Source organism: Mus caroli, unplaced genomic scaffold, assembly GCF_978045245.1.
Source record: "Mus caroli unplaced genomic scaffold, Mus_caroli_1 scaffold_6, whole genome shotgun sequence".
Classification (NCBI taxonomy): domain Eukaryota; kingdom Metazoa; phylum Chordata; class Mammalia; order Rodentia; family Muridae; genus Mus; species Mus caroli.
Genome location: NW_028227261.1, coordinates 36,350,460 through 36,374,024, shown reverse-complemented (window position 1 = coordinate 36,374,024; position 23,565 = coordinate 36,350,460). Strand labels below are relative to the sequence as shown.

The 23,565-nt window shown below is 55.9% G+C and overlaps 1 protein-coding gene across 1 annotated transcript; it reads right to left on the bottom strand.

Moving 5' to 3' along the window:
• Positions 1 to 610: 610 nt before the first annotated feature.
• Foxo6 (forkhead box O6) lies at positions 611 to 21,368 on the bottom strand. The gene is made up of 2 exons (XM_021161362.3): positions 20,331 to 21,368; positions 611 to 2,693 (listed from the first exon to the last, which is right to left on the bottom strand). Exons 1-2 carry the CDS (start codon positions 20,742 to 20,744, stop codon positions 1,428 to 1,430), a joined length of 1,680 nt encoding a protein of 559 aa, XP_021017021.1. The 5' UTR covers positions 20,745 to 21,368; the 3' UTR covers positions 611 to 1,427.
• Between the last annotated feature and the right edge of the window lie 2,197 nt (positions 21,369 to 23,565).

Genomic DNA, 23,565 nt, shown 5'->3' with positions numbered 1-23,565 from the left:
GTTGTAACGGGGCTATTTTGTTTAACCAAAAAAGTAACCAAGGTGACACAGCTGGCAAAGGAAAGGAACTGGATGAATTCTTACAGATGTCTGTGCTTCCAAAGTTCCTCCTCCTCCTCCTCCTCCCCCCACCTCCTCCTCTTCCTCCTCCTTCTCCCTTCCTCTTTCTTCCTCCTCCTCCTTAACCATTATCTTTCAAAATTATCTTCCCTCTCTGGCCTTGTGTTTCATCTGTATAATGGAAATGAAACTTGTACTAATACAAGGCCTGGTAGTCACAGATTCTCAGTTAACACCTGTGCCCCTCTCCCAACCCCTCAGCCTTGATTAAGGAATTTGCCCAGGCAGGAAACTTTCTGCTTGCATGTTTTTAAAAACAAAAACAAACAAACAAAACAGGTGCAGAACTCTACAAAGACTATTCTCAGCATCAGGAACTCAGTAGGTGCTTAACCAATGTGCAGCTAAGTAGATCTCCGGCCGTGCGCCTAGACAAAAAGCTGCAATAGTTGCAGCAACAGGGACCCTGGCATCACCCCCTACAAATCCCTTTCACCACCACCACCTCCTCCTAACCCAAGGCTCGGGAAATATTTAAAACAATTTTATTCATGAAAATATGCTGTACAATGCACTCTACACGGCCTCGACACGGCACACACGCACACGCACACGCTGACGGCACGGCCACAGTACACTGCCTACGATACGCGCCGGGGACGCCGCGCCCACCGCCCGCCCCGACCGGACACTTATAAATATGGGAGAGAGGGGCCAGGACTGGGGGTGTCGAATTGGGGGATGGATCTGGAACTGAGGCCCGCTGGAGAGGCTGTGGCCAGTACTGAAGGAGTATGGGGTTGACTGACAGGAGAGGGGAGGTGCCAGGACTGGTTAAGATGGGAGACTGAACCAGAGGGTAGCTGAGGACCAGAGGACTGAGCAGAATGGATGACTAAGATTGGTGTGAACGAAGAGGGTTGCTGGCTTCGTGTGGTGGGGCTATGGCCAGTGAGGGAACGTGTCATTTTAGAACCAGATTGGAGTTGGGTGGCTTAGGTGTCACAAAGGGCCCAGCAATAGGAACTGAAGATTCAGAAACGCCCCTGCCCCACCTCCTAGGGGGCTTCCAGGGTCAGCATCCACAGTGGGCCATCCGCCTCGCTCTTCCCCCACTCCCACCTAGCCCGACTTCAACCATCTCTCCCAGACCTCCAGCCCTCAGGCGGGAATGGCAAGGTGTCGCAGCCGCTCCTTCCAACCTCCCTCTGCGCTCAGCTCGGAGGGATGTCTCCAGCTTGGCTGGGGTTGCCTCCTGGATCCTCCCGTGGAGCTGGGTCGGGGGACTGGGGACCCGGGGATCGGGATGGGAAGACAGAGGCCCCATGGGGACGGGACCGGGGCACCCAGGCTGTGTAGGGTGGCCCTCAGCCCGGCACCCAGCTCTGGTTAGGGGGCGGCGCCCCAGCCAGGCCCGGGGGCGGCGGAGGCAGGGCTGAGTCGAAGTTGAAGTCCATTTCGTCGCTGTCCATGAAGTCGTTGAGGATGATGGACTCGACGTCACACTCGAGGCTCCCGCTGAACATGTCGAGGTCCAGATCCGCCGGGAAGCGGTCCGGCCCTGCACCCAGAGGCCCGGCTGCTGCGGCCGCGTAGGGCCCGGGCAGCGCGTCCAGCAGGAGGCCGCCGGGCGGACCCCCGAAGGCTGCGGCGTGGGCCGGCGGGGCCAGGCCGGCGGCGCCCGCCTCGCCGGGCAGCGTCATAAGGCTGATGGGGTGGGCTAAGGCACTGCGCGAGGGCGCCGGCGGCGCGTACGGGGCCGCTCCTTTGCCCGGGTAAGCGGCGGCCGCGCCCGCCAGCGCCAGCTCCCCGGGAGCGCCCAGCAGCGGGCCGGGCCTCGGCGCGGGCGGCGGCGGAGGCAGCAGCGCGGGCAGCGCCCCGGGGCGGAAGGGCGCGGCGGCCTGCACGAAGCTGGCCTGCTTGTTCTCCTGGATGGTCTGCATGGGCAGGCGGCGCAGCGAGCCCAGAGCCGGCGGCCCAAAGCCCCCGCCCCCGCCGTAGGCGCTCGCCTTGCAGCCGCCGAAGTAGGAGGGGGTCCCGGCGCGTGCCCGCGGCCCGTACGCGTCCTGCGCGCCGTCCAGCAGGGCGTCCGGCAGACCAGCCACGCCACCACTGTGCAGGCCCAGCGGACCTCCCAGCTCGGCCAGACGCGGCAGCTCGCCCGGGCAGCGCGCGCCCAGGGCGGGCGACAGCGCGCTCGCAGGGCTTGGGTACATGAGTGGCGAGGACGGTGCCAGGGCCTCCAGGGCCTCGTCGTCCTCCAGCTCAGCCGCCTCCCCGAGCAGGGGTCTCCTGCTGCCGCGGAAGTCAGCCCACGCCTCGTAGTCGTCGCTGGCATGTGAGGCCGGGCTGGCCGCCCACTTGGCGGAGGCCGACAGGGGCCCTGGAACCGGTGCGCCCGGAGGGCTGTCGTCGGGGCTCCGTTCCGGCAGGTGCAGCTGCTTCTTCTTGCTCGCCTTGCCCTTGATGCGCAGAAACTTGGCCCCATTGTCCATGGACACGGCCCGGCGCCGCGGGGTCTTGCCTGTCTTTCCGCCCTCGGGGTTCAGCATCCACCATGAACTCTTGCCAGTGCCCTCGTTCTGCACGCGGATGAACCGGGTGTGTAGCGACAGGTTGTGCCGAATGGAGTTCTGTGGCCGGAAATAGGGGCATGGGTGGCAGGAGGAGGAAAGTGAGGAAGCCAAGGGGATCAAGGGGCGAAATGATGGGAAGAAAAAAAAGTTGGGAGGGGTGTCAGAAAAGGATGGGAGGAAATAGAAGGATCGATGGGGTAAAGGAAGATAAAAAGAGAGTGCACGTTAAGTACCACATTGGACAAACCCAGAATACCTATCCTTTACCCCAAATATGCCCTCCACCCTGCCCTGCCCCACCTCCCAAGTAGACCCTGCCAGAGGGCAGGGCTGGTGCTTAAGGGATAAGGCCCACTTCGAGCTCTATTCTGAACCTGTGCCATCCCTCAGCAGGAGAGCAGGACCCCATCTTCCAAATTCAGCCAAACCTCTGGAGGGGCTGGCTAGACTGTGAGGGCCCCCCAGCAGATTATGTAAGGGCTCATGCCACTGTCGCGGCTCATTTGTCCGCCCCCCTCCCTCCCCAGCCTGGCATGGAGCCAGGAGCCCGAAAACCCAGGGCTCCAGAAATCAATCTCGCGGTGACTGATTAAGCCCTGTTTAGAACTAATTGCTCTTTCGTGTGTGGGGAGAATAAATTACCTGCTTTAATTTCGTGTCTTTAAAATGCAACTGCAGGTAGAGAGGACTGTTAACCCTTTGTGGGAAGGCCTGGCCAGTGAAAGCAGAACAGGCTGAGGTGGGGATGCCCAGGTCAGGCATGTGCCTATAAACCTGAGACTTTGGAGATTGACCCCATGATTAACGAAGGAGACCTCAGAGCGACTCCTGTGTCCCTCGGACCCACCTGGCTCAGCTTTGTCTTCAAAGCCCCTACCCTGTGAGACCTTTATACAAGGTCTCACACATTCCTCATTTACCAACAGGAAGACAGCTTCGAACAACTGCTTGCTTAAGTAGGGGTCCATAGGCCTGCCTGCTCTCCCTCAGTACCTCTTGGCTTTACCTCTGCCACCCTGCCCATGTGCTCATCTTAATTTCTACCGTGCCAATTGAGAGTGCCTTCAGGGTCACACTACTTGCTTTGGACAGCTCTGCTCTGAGGATGAAGGAAGGCACAGTGAGCTCACAGCTCCACCATCCTAACCTTCACACAGACCCCCCTTTCTGGTAGCCTTAACCTTCCTGTTCAGGCACTGTTGGGCAGACAGCCTGACTATTTGGTCACCTGGCTGTGTGAGCATGGCTCTGTATCAGTCTCTGAGCTGCTCTGAAACACACACAGTGGTCATCACCATCTCCCAAGGCTGTTGGATCATTACATGAGCTAATGGGTGTGGTTCAATGTTTGTGAACACCCCAGGTGCTCCTAAACCGCTCTGTCTGGTCAGACCTTCCCCATAGACTCATCAAACCTGCTTGGTCACCATCTCCTCAACGCCAAGACTTAAGCTGTGCTGGGCATCATCCCCTTGAGGAGGCCAGCATTACCCCATTTTGTCCACCACATGATAGAAGCATGATGTAATTTGCCCACAGCCCCATGGCCAGGCAGTGATGCCAGGCACCACTCCAGCTCTGCCCAGACAGACCCCTGGACCTGGTCTAAACTTGCTAACCCACCTAGACACGCCCTAACCACTAATCTGCCAGGGTTCTCCCTCCTGTCCCCAACAGTCTCTCCTTCCAGCTCCACTAGGCTGGCTGTCTCTGGCATGTCATGAACTTGGAGGCAACAGCTGGAGCTTGCCAGCCTTGCCCTGCCTGGCTTCTCCCAAGGCCCTGTGAGGAGAGAAGCTGGACCCCCAGGGAATGATGCTCCCTCAGGTAGATACTCTCTTCCCTGGTCCGCCCCTCCACCTGGCTCCCCGCCCCTCCCCCACACCTGCGTTCAGGTCCTAGGAGACCTCAGCTATCTTCCCCCTAGGGCTACCTGCCTAGCCAGAAGCTCCACCTCCCACTTTCCCAGGGCTGCTGGAATGGAAGTCCGGCAGGCAGTACTGCTTTATGTCCTGGACCAGCCTGTCTCGGAGTTCTGGGGATTGAGGAAGAACACTGCCAGGTAACTGCACCTAGACAGTCCCAGTCCATTTGGCCCCGGGAGCCCAAAAGAGCTCATCTGCGGTAATCATTACGCTAAACTCTATAGGATCAGGGGCTGGGAAGTTTAGTTACAAATGAAGAGGGTGTGGCTCAGAGACAGTGAGTTGCCAAGGTCACGAAGCTTATTTGGCACAAGCCCAAATATGATTTCAGGTTGGTCTTTGTAGAGGACATTCCATTCTGCCATGGGCAGGGAAGGTCAGAGAGTCTGAAAAGGCTCTTAGAAAGCCAGTACTCCCATGCAGACCATGCCCAGGAGCCACCCATGTAGAAAGAAGGCTGGGTATGCGCTGCAAGGTCAAGACGGCCTAAAAAGTGCTGTGCTTCCTCCCTAGAACTTTGCAAGTGCTTCAAACACACCCTTATTCTTTACAACCGTAAAGAGGTCCCCTGATGGTTTGCAGCTTTCTCCCCTTGCCCCACCCTGGACTCAGCCAGGAGGCTGGGAGTTCAAGCCATGGCTCTCACAACCCAAGGAAAAGAAAGAACATATCCAAGGTGGCCTAGGACCTGGTATCCCAGGATATGCAGCCAGCCCTCCTGATCCCCAGCTTGGCACTCCTCCCACCCACTCTACCAAGATGTCGGTCTTCCTCTTCAGGGCCGTCTCTTTATATACATTGATGACCTAGGCCAATTGGTCTCTGTGGAGTTTTCCAGTTTGACACCGGACAATTTTTGAAATGGAATAATCTAGAAGTCTGTGATGCCTACCCTCCCTTAAAGCAGGAGTCTTTTTTTTTTTTTCATAAATAAAACCTGATGCAAGTCTGAATCATTATATACTCAAGCCCTAGTGTGGGGAAGCCCTGCCCACTCAGCACCTTCCCTCTCCATGAATGAGGCTGTGGAGGGGTTCTGCGAGCCAGATGGATGGGGCAGCTGAGCTCAGATGGGTGCCAGGCTCTGCTCAGGGTTACCCAGAGGGGGTGGCCTGGAGCTGAGGCCTCTGACTTCCAAGCTGGGCTCTGTACTAGATGTGAACCAGAGCTATGCCCCTGAGAGAGGCCCACACCCTGCACACTAGCCTATCTCCTTAGGACATAGACACCTGGTGCCAATCAGAGCTCCCAGCCAAGATCCAGTAGCAAGCACTGATGACAACACTGGCTTGCCCACAGGGCCTCCTGGGAGGCCAGAGGCCATGAAGGAGGTGAGAGAGGTAGAAGAGGGAGACGCCTCTGCCAGGCAGCAGTAACCAGGGCTCCCTCTTGGAGTCGCTTAGCAACCCACCACCACAGCCACGGCCCAGGCATGCCCAAGTTCCCTGGATGCCCAGAGCTGGGCTCAGCTTCTGGGGCCTCCCACATCCCACATGTACAGCTAGGCTTGGCATGGTCTCCTAGGGAAGATAGGACCTCCCTGATTTCAGGCCCCAGGGAAATGATGTAGGGGCAGAAGAAAGGACAGCAGGTTATATTCATGCCTTCCCCATTCTTCCTCAGCACCCGGGCCTGGGTGAATACTCTCCTGGGGCCCACCCACTAGGGACAGAAGCCTGGCAAGAATGGCATATGGCCAAGTGCATGGGCTCTGGCACTGGGTCCAGATGTCAGTTTCAGCTCCAACACACAGGAGTGGCACAACCCTGGGGCAAGGTACTTTAAAGTTCCAGTTCCTTTAATAGCTATGGCTTCCACCTTTGCTTCCCTGCAGCATCTTCACACAATGATGCTCAACTACCTGAGATCCTTCCCAACCCCCCACACACATACACACACCTCGATGAACAAAGGCCCAGTCACAGCCCATACACTCTCTATGACCTCTCTCTCAGGTGTTCCCCTCCACACTCTCTCCTTTGTCTCCAACCTGCCAGGCCAGATGTCTTTCCCTCTACATGATCACAGAATTCTCTCATCTCCTTTTCCCCCAGTCTGAATTTTTCTAAGGTGCTTACCTTCTGGGTTAATAGAAGCTGAAATGAGTACCTAATGAATGCTAACTTGAAAATCTCATATCTGAAAAAGGCTCCAAAATCTGCCAACTTTTAAATTATGGCGTCCAGATCTGTGGGTTAGGGATGCTCCAAGTCTATGCAAATATCCCAAAACCCAAAGGATTTTGTGTTCAGTAACACATCTGTGGCCAAGCATTTTGGGTAAGGGATACTCAGCCTCTGTATAACTTGTTGATCATTTTACCTACTGTCTGATGGCCTTGCATTAGAACTTTTGTAAGGGTAGTAACCTATCCCCACCCCATTTTTTTTTCTTTACTCAATGTGTTTGGCATACACTAGGCACTTGAAAGTTTGTTCAGTGAAGGAATAAGAGATATACATACATGACACCGGGCTGTAGAAGGATCTGAGTGAACTAGCCCTGGCTGGCACACAATAGGGACTTTTCTGAACTAGCTTAGGAAGCCAACTCAGGATAGGATGAACAAACAGCTATCAAGGACGCAGGAAAAGTCAGGCCCACCAGGGTGGAGAGATGACAGGTTTCTCAGCATGCTGATGGAGGGCTCACAGGCAGCTCCTGACTCCCTGGCCTCCACCTGCTCTCAGACTGCCCCAGGCTTGCTCCTACCCAGACCTCCCACAACACTGTCCCCCTAGGCCAGAAGACACTCCGAGAGCTTCAGCAGGTCAGAATGACCTCCACCTTGGTGCCTTCCCCACGGATAGGGTCTGATCCATCTGGTGGTGACAGCTCATCTATCCATCAGGACACCCTCATCTATTCCCAGGACACCCTTCGCCCACGAGCAGTAATGCATTCATCTGACAGCACAACCCCATTTATCCAGCACACCGGTCCCATTTATCCAGCAAGTACAACCTCATTTGCTAACAGCACTCCATTCACCTGACGGGGCCCCTCATTTATCCAGCAGGACACCCTCATTTATCCTCCAAGTCGGACACGCTCCTTCCTCCTGTGGTGTGGCTGTGTTCTCCGATGGTGCAACCCAGCTGATCCAGCAGGACGCCATCTCTCCTACAAGTACACTCCATCCCCCTGACAGTACAACCTCATTTATCAGGTGATGCAGCCTCACCTTGCCTCCTAGTACCACCTCATTCCCTGACAGTACCACCTCGTTTATCTTCCGGTACAACCTCATTTCTCCTTCTAGCACAGCTTCATTCCCCAACAGCTCAACCTCATCCAATCTTACTTCTCCAGCCAGGACCTGCCAGGTTTTGGCAGAGGGGTGGGGAATGATGAGTGGAAAGGAGAGAGATCTGTCCCCTCATTTGGCGTCCCTGCCTGCAAGGGGGCTGCATTGCACGATGCTTCAACTATATGCAACTTTTCCAGACCAAGAAGGAGGTATGGGCTTTTGCCTTTCAAGTTGCTTGACCTAATCAGAGCTCCACCACTGTCTATCTCATCTCTCATTCTGTCCCCACTAGGACGATAGAGGGCAACGGTATGGACTCTGGGATGTGGCCTTCCTTGCTCTCTGCTGTGGTCCTGTGATCCTGGGCATGAGGAAGGCTGCCCTCTTGGGGGCCACATTCAGTGGTCTGCTGGTAAATGTTTAACAACCAGCTCTCCGTGGGGGGGGGGGAACCCCAGCGGACAGATTTGTAGTTGTGACCGCTTTGTGGCATGAATCCTCCCACCATGCCCAGTGAGGCTGACAGTGTGAAGTCGCAGAGTAAAGAACTGGAAAGAAGTGTGCACAACTGTTCTTGTGAGCCAGCTCAGTTCAAGCATGCCATTGGCATGTGCTTCTGGTACTGACACGGGAAAGAAGTGTCACCTGCTACATGCCAGGTGTAGGCAAGGTTCTTTTATCGTGACAATCATGTCAATCATGTACCCACAAGAAGAGACCACTTGCTTACAAAAGGGGAAACTGAGGCTCTGGTGAGTTTAATGACTTCCAGGTTGAAGCCCTGAAGCTAAAAGTGAGGAAGCAAGATTCAGGTCTCCCATCATTAGCTTCCAAGGCCTATGCTCTTCTCACCCTGCCCCCACTATGGCAGGGGTCTCTGTTCGGTGTCTGTCCCAGTAGCTATCCCTGCCTTGGCTCACAAGCTCAGGCTTTTCTGGTTTTCCTCAGAGGCAGGATATGCAAATTCTGTGCCCACTGCCTACAACTAACCCAGCACTGTCTCCTGCTCTCCCTGGTCCCTGGGTTTTCCCAAGAAGGTAAATTCAGTCCTAGATCTTCTATTATCCCGCTGAACACCATCAGGTGCAGAGTCTTCATAGGTTCCATCATAGGCAGAAAACTCAGCTCAGGCCCTCCTTTTGGAGACTAGCCTTATCTGTCCGATGGTGACAATGACCCAGCTCCAGTCTCAGTGCTTCAGAGACACCTGTGGGGCTCCTCCCACCCGTACCCCCGCCCCACTCCCGGTACAACTCCAGCACTCAGAGGGAGGATTCTGCAGTTCCAGTTCTCACCCTTCCTGGTTCAGAGGTCCAGGAGTAGACCTGACTCGCCTTACCCTTCATTCTATCCCTAGAATCCCCACCTTTCCAGGAGTACACATCTGAGTCAGACAGACTCACAGCTGGGAGTGAGATTGCCCTTTTGTCTGGGGTGGAGTTAGGATGTTCGGTCCAGGCAGGCTTCCTGGTAGATGACGTCAGGACCTGAAGGTCATGTGTAAATCGTGGGTACTAAGGTCTGCTAAGGAGGAGGGGTAAAAGGGCAGATTAGGGGCACAGGTGCACATTTGTGGCCTCAGTGCCATCAGGACAGTAGTGAGCAGCCAGGATCCAGGATGAATCAAACATTGGCATGTGCTTCTGGTACTGACATGGAAGAGAAGTGTCACTCATGACATGAAGTCGGGGCCAGAACACACAGCCTCTCTCCCTCCCTTCCCCTGACACACAAGAGCTCACATAACCAGCCTGGGTAAATGACAAACCAGCAATGGAGTCCAAGATGACTCCTGCCCCACAGCCTTGAGCTACAGTACAACTCCAAGGAGAGAGTCAAGAGCCACATTCCCCAAACCAGCAGACCTTTCTGGGCTTCCAACCAGCATGTCCACCCTGAGCTTCTGCATGCTGTGTTCCCACGTTCCTGTCCCTCCCTCTCTGCGCCACAGGTTCTATTCCTCCATCAGGCCTGACCTGAGCCCCTTCTAAACCTCCCACCACCAGCCTCAGAGACAATGAACCATCCCACAGCAGTGCTAACTGCAGACTGGAGTTCATCTCTCCCAGAGTCTGTCTCCTCCATTGAGGTGGTTTGTGGGGATTACAGAAGTGTGGAGGAAGGAGGGTGCCCTGCATAGTGTCTGACTTGTTCATGTCTGGTACTGGTGACGATCCCACCGAGCCATTCCTAAGACCCTGCCACCAGCTGCCAGGGTCCTCTTGAGCCTCCCTTTTGGCATGGTCTCTCCAGGGGCTCCTGATACCATGGCCTCCTGGCCCTTCCTCAGAGCTTTCTGGCTCCTCAGGAGAATTCAGCATAATTGGAAAAAAAGACTCCTTTTTTTTTTTCTTTTCTTGAAATAGGATCTCACTGCATAGCCCAGCTCTACACTGCCTTGGCTTCCTCAGTGCTAGGCTCACCATGCCTGGGTAGGATACCGTATATTAAATACTATCACTTCACTGTCATATGTTATAACTATGTCACCAAGCATTTGAGCCAACCTTCTGAGTTCAGCATCCTCATCTGACAGGTGCCAATCCAGAGACCCTGCTCTGAGATGCCTCTAGACCGGTGTGTTTTCAACCTGTGGTTCCGACTGCTTTGGGATTTGCATATCAGCTATTTACATTACAATTCATAACAGTGGCAAAGCTAAACATATGAGGCAGCAAACATAATGTCATGGTTGGGAGGTCGCCACAGCATGAGGAACTGTATTAAAGGGTCACAGCATTAGGAAGGTTGAGAACCACTACTCTAAAGAGAAACCTAGGCCTGGCAGAAGCACCAGGGTTGTCCTGGAACAGAAGTGGAGCTGACCAACTGGCTCTCAGCTGCCCCTCCCCAGAACCCCTAACTGCAAAGCCATTCAGACCTGGCATTGCACCCCTCTAGTCTGACCACCTCCCTTATCTACAGGCAGCTCCTCCCTGCTCCCCTGCCCAGGCTCTGGGAGCAGCTGCAGTGACCTCACTTAGCCCTGCCCTGGACCCAGCTCTGGGGAAGGCCTAGCAGCTGTGCCCGAGCCCTTCAGGCTGGCTCCTGGGGGAGAAAGAGGAGGAGCAGGCATAGTGCCAAGAGAACCATCTGCTCTCCCAGGGGCACAGCCACCCGCACAGACACTGGCCTTGCCCCCCGGGGCTGCCCTTGGCCCTCTATTTCCTTGACAAGGGACTCCAAGAGTCCAGGGCAGCCCACCCAGACCAGGGCAGTATAACCTCATTTGCCATCTGCCTCCTCCTGAAGCCTCAGAGGTCCTTTAGGACATACTGGAACACCACAAATGTCCGCTGGAAAAAAAATGGACAAGTGCCTGGGTGAGCTCCAGGGCCAGAGGCCAGAGGCTGGGCTGGGTGTACTAAGTGTGGCTGCCCCTGTCCGGCCTAGCTGGCTTTAAGTCCTCACTCTCCCCGCTGGGGCCTTCATCTTCACATCTGCTTAGCTGGCAGGTGCCTCTGGCAGAGGGCAAGCCCCTCCTCCCCAAGGCCCAGCTCAGGTTACAAGAGGAGGTGGTGGCAAGGCCAGCTGAGGACAGGGGAGGGGACAGGAGGAAGAAGGAGGAGGCCTCCAGGCTTTCCAGATTATTGGAGGAAAACCAGGAACCAGAGTAGGAATGGTCTTGCCCAAGCTCACACAGCCTAGCAGTGGGGCAAAGAGAATCCAGTATGCCAGGAACAGGTGGCTCTAGGCTTGAGGATTACCTGGAATAAGTGGCTTTCTTATCTGTGAAAATGAGGAGCCTTGGGGTTGGGGGGGGGTGTTAATGGGAAAGTGTTTATTGTACAAACACTAGGACGTGAGCTCAGATCCCCAGCATCTGTGTACAAGCCAGGTATGAAAGCATACAGCTATAACTCCAGTGCTTGTCGTGAGAGACAAGTAGATCTTTGGTGTTCACCAGCCAGCCAGTCTAAGGTAAAATGGACTGCTCCAGATTCACTGAGACCTTTTGTCAAAAAACAAGGCTGTGAGCAATAGAGGAAGGCACCTCACATCAATACCTGGCCTACACACACACACACACACACACACACACACACACACACACACACGCACACACACGCATGCATGCACACAAACACACATAGCCTTAAATCTGCTCTCCAAGGCCACAATGAAGGTTCTAGAGACTCAAAAGTAATGGATCAAAGTAAGGCAGGCAGAAGACCGGGTTCCAAAATTCTCACATGTTCACATGTTGCACTCTGAGGCCACAATAGAGAGGGACTCCTCTAACACACATACACACACACACACACACACACACACACACACACACACGCACGCACGCACGCACCCACGCGCATGCACCTTTTAGGGGCATGCATAGCGAGTCCTACTCTATATACTGGCAGATAGCTCTTTTCTTCATAGAGCAATGAATAATAGTAGTGACCTCTGATAAGACTTCTTGGGGACTTTACAGGTATCTTTCCTGAAATTCTAAGAAAGCTCAGACATAGGCCCACCATCCCATTTTGTAGAGGAGGAAACTAAGACTGAAACTGCTCAGAGCTACCCAGAAGGTAAGCAGAACTAGGCTCTACTGATGCTATTGGCTCCCTAAACTGCTTACTCCATATACAACCCAGCCATTCTCACCAGAGTCTTAGGACATGGTGGGCTGGCTGCAGGGAACTCAGCCGGACCTCAGGACCCTAACACAGGCTCCTCTGCTCGTCTCACCCGACAGTGTGCTTGCCACAGAAGTTACTCGTGAGTGATTTGTCTGCCGGTGTCATCTCATCTCCCATTCCCACCGGAATGCTAGCACCTGAGTCTGAGCTTGCCTGCAATCCCAGGCTACTTTGCTTTCCCAGCTTCTGCTCCTGCTGGGTTCCTCAAAGAGCCCCAAGGGTTTGACCTCCTTGTTTCCCTGCCTCTAAACACCCAAAAGCTGATGATCTGACCTTTTACCCTGTCCTGCCCTGGTGGTGTTTATCCAGCATAGGACTCTTTGAGTCCTCACCTCCCAAGCTTAATCTCCCAGCCCCTCAAGGACAGAGCCAGTCCTGACAGCTTTGTATGTCAGGTATCCACTGGTGTCGCTTTGGATTATAGTGCCCTCAGCCCTGGGTCTGTAAGCCAAGGACTCAGAAAACTGGCCGGTCCCTGACTCTGGGACACTATCTGCTGGGAAAGGCAACCTGAAATTATGGCTCATTCCCCATGCTTGAAGCCTCAGGGCCAAACTTCAAGGGAGAGCACAAAGCCAGTTGCAGGGGCGGAGAAAGTGCTAGACCAGGGTGAAGCCAGCGCTGGGACATTCCAGTGCTGCCTGCCACACATAGTTGAAGCCTCTCGATTTCCTTCCCTCCTAGTTTCCTCGGCTGCCAGTGGGGTAGACAGCCACAACAACAGTACCATGGATCAACTGTAAAAATCCAGTGAGAGAATGTATTATGCGTTGGCACATGGCAGGTGGACTCCTGGGCTACATGTGGTTTAAGGTGGCTAAAAGCAAGTGTCAGAGGACTGAAGGGGGTAGGAAAGGTTGACAAGATATCACATTAAGCATTCCAAGGATGGGCAGAGAGTGCTGGGCTGTACATATGTTCTCTTTCCCAGCAGAGGGGTACTAGTTAGGACAGGGTCTGTGACAGTCACTTTCTTTACATCCCAGGCCCAGAATGTTTTTCCGAGTATCACTCTCCAAAGCCTCCCTCTTGTCAGGAGGCTGCATGTGCAAGTTCTGGCTGTGGCTGCCTTCTCTCCAACCATGTCTTATACAGGGTGATTCTGATCCACGGGGTAGACACAGGTGCTGGGGCAGGGGCTCAGTCCCTTGAAACTGATGGCATGAGGTCCAAGTCCCTGGGGCAGTAGGGAGGAAAAGGAGCAGGGAATCAACTAGGAAGCAGCTTAGAGAAGACTCTGATGCACAGTGAGTACATAGGGCGGGTAGGAGGAGGCTGGGAGGCCCGGAGGCCACCATTTTAGAAGCGGCTTCTGAATGACTGGTCACCAGACATGCCTGTTAAAATATACATCTCAGAGCTCATGCCCAAAGAATCGAGAAAGGGGACTGGAAAGTGTGCTGGTTCAAAGCTTCAGGGGACTCTCTGATGACAAGCCAGGCCTGCGGACGGCTAGGGATTTTAAGCAAAGATCCTCAAGGAGATATGTTGGCTTCCTGAACCACTTGGATGGTGGTGGCATCAATCAAAATACTCAAGCACCCCTAGCTATTTTTTCTGAAGGGTGTCCCAAGAGATCGGCCAACGAGCGCTGCCTTGGTAGGCATGTGACGGCTGCCAGGGGGGTGTAGGCTGAGATATTCAGTGTCGCTTGTGAAGGTGGCAGCATGAGGGTGTCTGAGCATAGAGGTGGCAGGAAACACGGGTGGGAGGTGAGGCCTGGACAAGTGCCGCGTTGGGCCCGGGGACCCAGAGCAGCTTTGGTTGGCTTCCAGGGGGAACTTAGGAGCCTTAGAATCCTAAAAGAGATCTTGAAGATCTCGGTGGAGGAAGGCTATGTGGGAATGAGACCTCACTGACAGTGGGAGACGACGGGAGAAATGGGGTAGACACACACAGGTCTGCATCCCCATCTAGGCTCTGCCTTCTCCCAGCTATGCCTTGATTTCCTCAACTGCAAAATTGGACTACACACCAGTACCTGGTGAGGATTTCAAGAAGGATGGAGTGAGAGAATGTGGGCAAACGATAGGACTGACTGCCCAGCACCCACATTCTCTCCTCAATCCCCTGCTCATGAGAGGCAGCCCCCTTAGAGACCAGGAAGGTTTCTCTTAGTGAGGAGGGAGGCCCTGGGGGTAGGGTGTGGGAGGCCCCACCCCCACACACCACCTGGCCCCCTCCCACCTCCACATATGGGTTGGGGGGTTGGGAGAGGCAGCAAACAGCCAAACCCTCCCAAACAGGAGTGGGTTTCCATAGTAACCGGGGTGCCAGGAGAAGGGGGGTGCTCCAGATCCAGCTGTCCCCCTCTAAGCACCCTCCTCAGGCCCTAGAGCCCAAGTTGATACCCACCCAACACCCTGAGCCCCCCATCTGCCTGCACTGGGGACAGCTGTGGCTGTCATGAGCACTCTCCCTTGTGCTAGCCAAACGGTTGCCACGTGGGTACTGTCATGGGTAGGGGCGGGCATCTTTAAGTAGGAAGCTCAGGTTCAAGCCTATCCACATCTATAGACACAGGTATCCACCAGTGAGAAGCCCTTTCAGTACCATGAACCTCTCCGCTCCTGGTACCACAAGGTATGTAAGTCTTAGGGCCTAGGGACTGTGTTAAGGTCCTCTGGACTCACAAGAGGATATTGAGGATCAGAGAGAGGAGTAACTTCAGCTCTCACACACACTGCATCATGTTTCCCACAGGGGCCATGTCCACCCTTACCTAGCCCTGACTCCAGAGGACCACAAAGGGTTACACCTGGACACAGTGGGTGACACTTCAGGGCACTGCTGGGAAGAAGGCAAGTCTTTGCAGGACCTGTCTTCCCAGTGAATGGCAGTCCCGGAAAGAAATGTGAGAGGGGACTACGCGAGGCTGCCATCCTGCATCAGACCCTTCAACTTCTTCTGTGACCCAAAGTCTGGAGGTGGAGGGGGCTCTAATGAGGAGGTGTCAGCCCTATATCCTGATTTCTCCCAGTCACTCAGCCCCAAGTGGGAGGCAGGCACATGGCAGGTGTAGGGAGGAGCCTGTGAGTCTGCTGAGAGGTCAGGGAAGCTCGCTCCACTTGAGGCTCACTGCCACTCACCATTCCTCAGCAAAGCTAAGTCAAACCCTACATCTCAGGTGATGGCTGGCCATCACCAGCTGCCACTCAAAAGCAGAAGGAGGTGAGTTTCAGGAAGGAGCCCCCACAGCTTTCCAAACCCAAACTCTTCCCAACAACAACTAAGGAGCCCCCAGTCCTACACACAGTGGCACAGGAAATGCTGGAGTTTAAGGGTTAGAATTGGGTTCTACCACTTAGGGCTGGTACTTACTAGGCATGTGACCTCAAGGCAAGTCACTTCCACACCTGGAAAGAGGACTGTGGTGAGAATCTGGTGTGACATGTGCTTGGTGCATTCACTAGCCCTGTCCTCTGGCAGGGCCTCCTTGTGTCACAGTTCCTCAGTTCCCCTCAACACTGCACCTGAGTAAGTCCAAAGGTGGAGCCCTCAAAGTCTGCAGAGAGCCCCCCACCCGCATTAAGTGGGGGCTGGAGGGCGCTGAACTTTCGAACCCACAAACCCCCCGCGCCGTTCATTACCTTAACGCGAGTTAAAAATAACCGTCTCATCTCTTTAAATTAGTCTGTCTGCAATTACCGCCTGGCACGGCGCTGCCCGCCATCGTCCCGCTGGAGCGGCGCCAGGTGGCAGGCGGGGCCCTCACCCTGTCTGTCGGTCTGTCTGCTGCCTCTCGGCTCCCCTTCCCCCCGCGGCGCGGCAACCCCGGAGGCCCCCAGCAGCCCCGCCTCGAGAGCTCCCCAACTTGTGCAGGGTGGGGGCCTGGGTCGCATAGGGCCGGTCTAGGGGCACCGAGAATTGGGGAGGGGGCTCCGGGCACGCCGTCGGGGGAGGGGCGCTGGGAGGCCCGGGAAGCCGGAAGGGCCCGCAGCGCGCCAGCGCTCGTGGGTGGGTGTGAGCAGGTGGCCGTGGGAGTCTGCCGGGCGTGCCAGCAACTGTGCCAGGAGCGGCTGGCACGGGCTCGTGCCCAGGAGGCGGGCAGCTGCCAGCCCCTCGCTCGTGCAGTGAGGGGGGTGAGGACACCCCCCCCAATCGGGGCTCACACCGCCTCCTCCCGCACCCCCACAAGCTCTTGGGGCTGGGGATCCCCGAGGACAAAGGAGGGGGAAGGCGCCCTGGTGGAGCGGGCTGGGGGGAAGGGGGCGCTACTCTCCCACTGCTGTTCAGAGCCAAGAGCAGGACCCTGCTGCTGGCCTCTGGGATCAGCCCCTCATTCAAGCCCCCTCCCCACCTGGAACTTACAGGGCCAGGCCTGGGCCAGATGGGGCTAGCACCCGCCTTCTGATCCCACCCCTCAGCAGCTAAGCTGCTCCAGCCCTTGAGGGAGAGGGGAAGTCCCCATCCACTGGGCTCCACCCCTCTGGGCCTAGGGACAGAAATGGGAGGCGCCCAGGCCTGGCCTGGGAGCTCCCCAAGGACTGGCAGCCAGGAAACACAAAAGGAGTTGAACAACTCCAGAGGCGTTCAGTGGAAGGAACAGCAGGACAGTGCAGCCAGGAAGACTTCCCGTAAGAGGCCAAGACCAAAGGAACATGGGATTTATGGAGGAGCTGAGAGGGAAAGAAAGGGAGGGTCTACTGTGGGAGCCACAACTCCAGGGCCACAATTCTAGGGCCACTACACTCCTCGCCAAGCCCTGAGCCCAGGCTTGATACTCTCTGTCCCCAGGGGGAATGGGATTAGTCCTTATGGTACAACCACAGATAGTCCCAACTCTCCAGGCCTCTGTCTGGTTTGGGTGGCCTGAGTCTGTCTGTCCTCTGCAGCACTGGGACCCCCTCTCCTCATCACAGATGGAACTTTAGGACAAAGGCCCAGTACATCAGCTTTTCTCTTCCCTCCCTTTCTGAAGGTGACCACTCCATCTTTGCAGGATCACTTCCGGTCAGCCCAAGAGCCCTAGGTTCTAGTTTGCAACTGCATGCACCCCCAAATCCAGCAGGCACAGTTCCTCCTCTCTGCCTTTGAACATGCAGTTTCTTCACCCCATCACAAAACTATCTCCCTAATTTTCCCTAACCAAGAAGACACCCCAGATCAAAGCCAACCCCTCCGTGAGAGAACATTGGACTCCCCAGAATACGGAACCCACTTTCTCCAGCCCATTTGCCCCACCCACCAGCCTTTCCCATCTCAAAAAACAGGGTCTGAATGTGGAAGCTGTTCAGAGCAATGCATCCTGAAGGTGGGGCCAAGAACTTAGGTCCCCGTAAGGAGTCATAGCACGCCCCCCAAGCTCCATGGAATTGGGGTATGGTACCATTCAGGCTTTCAAGGGCAACACTTTTGTGGGGGATGAAATGGATGAAGGAATAATGGATGCCTGGTCCTGGCACCTGAGGTGTCCCCAGCCTTGGTCAAACTGAGATTGAGAGCTGGAGATAGCTCCTCCTCCAGGCTTCTGAAGGAATTGACTGGGAGTGCCAGAAGGGGTTCAAGGGCAGTAAGTTCCAGGAATGAGAGAGAATGGAGGCACCCTGGGGGAGCAGGAGCGTAAAAGGGGACACCCACTGAAGAGAGGTTGAATTAGATCCCCTCCAGTTTCTTGCCAGGACCAAGAGTAAAAGCAAAGCTTGGGGCTGCTCACCCAGTGCTCCAGTCCAGGACTGGGAATGAGGAACAGGGAGGACCAGCATGCCCCCAACAGTGTGGTGCAGTGGGAACTGCAGTCAATGGGCAGACAGACTCAGGCCCTTATCCAGGGCTTACTGCTTTCTGACACTCTCAGGGGAGAGTCCTATTACCTCCCCAGGCCTCAGTCTCACAGTCTGAGAAATGAACTCATGGGGCTCAATTATCTCCAAGCACGTTGCCATCATATCCTATGTTTTATGTCGGCCTCTGTTCAACGCCAGCAGCAGCTTCCTCTTGACAGGGCTAGCTAGGCATGTTCCAGAGGCTTGCTGGGACCCGGAGAGGTGGGTGACATACCTGGGTTGGAGTATGACCTTAGGCAGTTAATTGACTCTCGTCCTCTAGGCCTCAGAGACCACCCCTATAAATGGTTATAGTAAAACCCAGCTCAGGGACTACTGAGAGCTTTAAAGATATGGGAAGAGTCTGGCACAGAGCCCCAACATGCTTGCTCAGAACTGCAGCTGCCTCCAGGCTTCTAGCTTCAAATCTCTGCTTCCTATCTTTCCCCAGTCTCCTTCATCCATCCAAACCTGCTTGAGCTCTGCCTCTTACAGGAAGCCCTCCTGATCTGCTCAGGTCCTGGCACTCTTCGCCAATCCACAGCCTCTTTTACCATCTACCCATCTCTTTACTCTCAGCATGCATACACTGATGGCTTCTTGGGCCAGACTCTCTGTAAGGTGCCATGGGGACAGAAGAGTCCTGACACTGACACTGTCGTTCAAAAGTGAAGGAGGGAGGGAGCAGGAGGCAGGGCACACATGATCGACTCACGATGCATGCCTTAGGGCCTGGGAAAAAAAGGTGGGTAGGTGGGAGTCCTGAGCTAGCTAACAAGTGTTAGGGAAGGCTTCTTGGAGGAGGCACTGGGACCCTGTGCCCCTGAGGAGAGTGACTACATCTCCAGGAAGGAGTGGAAGGAAGGTGGACACAGCAGACAAAAAGCAGAGCAAACCCAAGAGCAGGGCACACTTGAGAGAAAGTTGTATTCTGGTGGGACTGAGATGCAGGGGACTGGAACATGGAGGGGATGAGACTCAGGTCTACTTCTGTGTCTTGTGTTCCTGCCCCATAACGGTCAAGGAGAGCCAAAGAAGACGCCAGTGTACAGGAATCCCAAGAGCCGTGAGCTCCCAGATCAGGACTCCCAAGTGCATCTAGATCTGGCCATGGCTGCTGCCCCTCTCAGATCTTGCTGCCAATCAACACCCCTAACAGCCTCATCTCTGGTCACAGGCATGTCTTCCTCACAGTGACTACCTCTCCCACAAGAGGTCCCCTCAAGCCTTTTCACCCTCAAATGCATAGGCTAGCCCCATTTCCCAACAAGATGGACAGGAGGAGCTGGATCTAGAAGCTACAATCCAGTGAAGCCCCCATCCAAGTCTTCTCCCAAGATGGCTCTCCCCTTTCCACTGCCTGCCACTGAGCACTCTCTAGGGGTGCCCCACTCCTTAAGTGCATCGGAGCCCAAAAAGCCAGGGAAGTGAGAGATAAGTTGCCTAGGGTGGGTAGAAATAGATCCCCCCTCCCAGACCTCAACACCATTCCCACAAGTCCCAGCAGGGAGCTTAAAGCACCTCCCCCACCCCATGCTGTACCAGGGAAGGGGCTGACAACTGCCCCATGAAGAACTCATCTCCGGTGGCCTGCCATGCTTTTCACCCCGACTAGGCTCCAGGATGAACTCTCAACACTATAGAAAGAATTGCATGGGGTTGGGAGGGGGGAGGCTTGATCTGTTAGCACTCTTCACCAAGGGGCCAGTGTCAGGAAGGGCAGGGAAGATTTGAGAGGGAAAGCAGACAGGAGCCCCGGGTCATGACTCCAGCTCTTTAAAGCAAGTACCCTGGTGGAGAGGGTAAAACAAGTCACACAAAACAAAGGGGGCTCCCTACTGTCCGTGGTCTGGAAATGAGTTATGCTATTATACGCTCAATGACAGGCCAGGGATAATCCTCTGGGATGCCTCAAAAAGGTATCCCCTGTCACCCTACCAGACCTCCAATCCCGCGCATCCTTCCTAGGGGACATGAATGAATATAGCTGCTGCCAGCACGCCCCCGCCTGTCAACTGACCTGCCCCACGCCCTGGGCGCGCACTCCATGACCCCTAGGGGTGTTCCAGAGCCCCCCTCCCTGTAGCCTGCCCGGAGCCCGGATGCCCCACCTTCCAGCCGGCCGAGCTGTTGCTGTCGCCTTTATCCTTGAAGTAGGGCACGTAGCGGACCATCCAGTCGTAGATCTGCGAGAGCGTGAGTCTCTTGTCCGGGGCGCTCTCGATGGCTTTGGTGATGAGGTCGGCGTAGGAAAGGTTCCCCCACGCGTTCCGTCGGGAGCTCTTCGCTTTCCGCAAGGGTCCGACCTCTGCGCCCAGCGGCGGCGCTGGGGCCATCGCTGGGGCCGTCGCCCTGCGTTCCGGCCCGCAGTCCTCGGAGCCCTCGGCTACTCCTGCACCCAGCGCCCCGTCCTCGTCGCCGGCCAAGTCCGGCTGCGGCAGAGGCCAGGTACACGAGCGCGGCCGGCTTTGCGGCGCGAAGTCCGGGTCCACGTCCACCTGATGCGCTCGCAGCTTCGCAGCCATGGTCCCGCCCGGCTCGGGCGAGGCAGGGAGGGAGGCTCCGCGGAGGGTGGGCGCGCGGCTCTGGGATCTGCGCGCCCCGGGGAGGCCCGCGGGAGGGGTCCCTGGCGGCGCCGGCTCAACCGCGGGGCGCCATGGGCCGGGGCGCGGAGGCAGGAGGCTGGACAAACTGGCGAGCACGGAGGGAGGCAAAGACCCAGGCAGTGAGGGGGCGGCGGCCCGGGAGCCCAGCGGGCACACACCTCGCCCAGCCCAGCTTCTAGCACCTGCCGCCTGTCTGTGCCCGCAGCCACCACCGCCACCGCCGCTGCCGCCGCTCCGCGAGCGCCGGTCCCGCGCGCGGGCCCCGCTCTCCCGGGACGAGGCTGGCTTGCACCATGCCGGAGCCCGAGCCCGTGCCAGAGCCCGCGCCGCCGCCGCCCCGCGAATGCCGCCGCCGCCGCCGCTCCGGCTCCAGCGCCAGCTCCCGCGCCTGCCGCGCTCAGCGCCGGCTGCACCTCGGGATGGGCGGGGGACGGGGACGGGGCGGACCCGGAGCAAAAGGAGGCGGGGCGTGCTCGCCCGGGGCCGCGGAATCCTTGCTTACTGGGTGCCCCGCCTGCTGACTGTGGGGGGCGTGGAGCTCCCGCTAAGGGCGACCCCGCCGAAGCCCCGCACGCCACAGCGCCCCCTAGGGAGCAGGCGAGAAACGTCTGGCGCGGTCCCGCCCCCTGCCGGGCTCGGGGAGGGCAACGTAGGGGCGGATCCCGAGTGCTTCCATTGGTGCACAGCGGGGCTGCCCCGCCCACAGCCTTCAAAGGATTCCTCCCAGGAGCGCGTCAGCAGGTTATTGTTACAACCCGGGGTTTCCCGGGGCAACAGAAATGGGGCGGGGCTCGGAACACTGGTCCCTCCCCGCTTCTACCATTCCCAGAAATGCCCCGCCCTCCTCTTCTGGACCCTTGACGTTCCCAAGTCTTCCTTCCAACAGCCAGACTAAGGGTTGATCTAACTCTCGTCTCTTCTTTGTGCCATGGGCCAGTCTAGGGAAATTTAATGGTTTGATAATTCCTGGATTGTAGGCCAGGCGTTACCACAACCCTACCTGTTCTCTATGCAAATGGGGCTTCCTGGGCTTTTACTGTGCTTGCAAGCACAATTTTAGAGCATTGGTTCTCAAAGTTCAGTGTGTGGTAGGTTTTATCCTACAGAGGATTAAAACAGATGCCTGAACCCCGACCGTCGAGTGTCTGGCGGCAGGTCTGTGCTGGGGCCGAGACTTCACATTTCTAGCAAGCTGACAGGCACTAGGGACCTCACTTTAGGTACCACTGTTTTCTAGGCTGTGGAAGGTTCCCAAAGGGGCTGTTGAAACAAGTGCTCACCCCCAAAGTTAAGAACCGTTGGGGAGGAACTCACTCGTTTAATGGGTATATATTGAACATCTTCATTGTTCCTGTCTCCTTTCAGGGCCCTGTGGTAAGAGCAGCAAATGGAGACAAATGAGGTCCCTACTGTATAGACTAGTAGAGGACTCAGATGTTAATCCCATCGTCACGTGACCTCACAGGGAGCCACTCCTAAGAGGTTATGAAGTCCATTACCTCATCCCAAAGGGTCCGGGAGGCTAAGTCTCCAGTCACCACTCCATCTGCCAGTCTATGCTCAGGCTATGCCGTATGCCTTACAAACATTCCCAGCTGTGAGGCCTCCACCAAAACTCAGCTTAAACATCAGTCTAACCCTGGCACTTCTTCTAACTCAAACCCCCTCACATGCCTGACTATTCTCTGCTTGCCCAGATGCTTGCTGCCCTGCCAGCAAACCTTCATGTCCCTTTGGCACAGTCTCCTGTTTTGCTGATCAGGAAACTGAGGTCCAGAGTGGGGGAAGCAACCTACCAAAATTAACAAGTCCAACACTAGAGTTTCCAAGTCTTAACCTCCTCCTGGCCAGTAACTGGTTCCTAAAGGGACTAGAGAGGTGGAGTTCTCTGGGCAGTAGAAGAGCTGTGTTCTCACTAAGGGAAACAGCCTCCTCTTTAAAAACTCCCTTTCCTCAGATTGAAGCCCAGGGAGAGGATGAAAGTCAGTGAAAGCAGGTAGGGCTTTTTTTTTTTTTTTTTTTTTTTTTGGTTTTTTTTTTTTTTTTTTTTTGAGACAGAGTTTCTCTGTATAGCCCTGGCTGTCCTGGAACTCACTTTGTAGACCAGGCTGGCCTCGAACTCAGAAATCCGCCTGCCTCTGCCTCCCGAGTGCTGGGATTAAAGGCGTGCGCCACCACGCCCGGCGCAGGTAGGGCTTTGATTGACAGGCTGGCACCCTCCCAGGGGATGGGGGATGGAGCAAGCCCATTTTGCAGATGATTAACATCAGCCTGAGTCACGTCCCAAAGGCAAGGGTGGGTATGGGAACTATGTGCCCCCTTACATATACACATGCTCCAGGTGGTTCTGTTTAGAACCATCCAGGGCTGAAATCACTGCTGGCCCCTTCCCACAGTTCACAGATGCCCTTCTTGCCTGGGGAGTCAACACTAGCTCTGCTTCTTTAGTTCCATGGAGGCTAGCTTCTTGCCATCCTTGAGATCAGGCCTGGCTCTTAGTGTGACATGAGAGCTTGCTGGGGACCACACCATGGCTGGATGAAACTTAGCTGGGGGTTCTGGCACAGGCTGTCACTGCAGGGTTGGGAAGCCAGGTTGGCAGAAAAGCCCAGAGGCTGACTCAGGATCTGCTCTGCCCCTGCCTGCCTAGTGGCCACAGCTGCTGTCTGTCCTGTCCTCTGGGGCCTATGTCTGGCATGGTCAGCTCCCTAACACACTCACTAGGGCACACTGACTTCCT

Coding starts and splice junctions, on each gene's coding strand:
- Foxo6 (XM_021161362.3), bottom strand. CDS start 20,744: ATGGCTGCGAAGCTGCGAGCGCATCAGGTGGACGTGGACCCGGACTTC. Junction 2,694..20,330: donor ACAGCTCGGCCGGCTGGAAG/GTGGGGCATCCG, acceptor TTCCGGCCACAG/AACTCCATTCGGCACAACCT.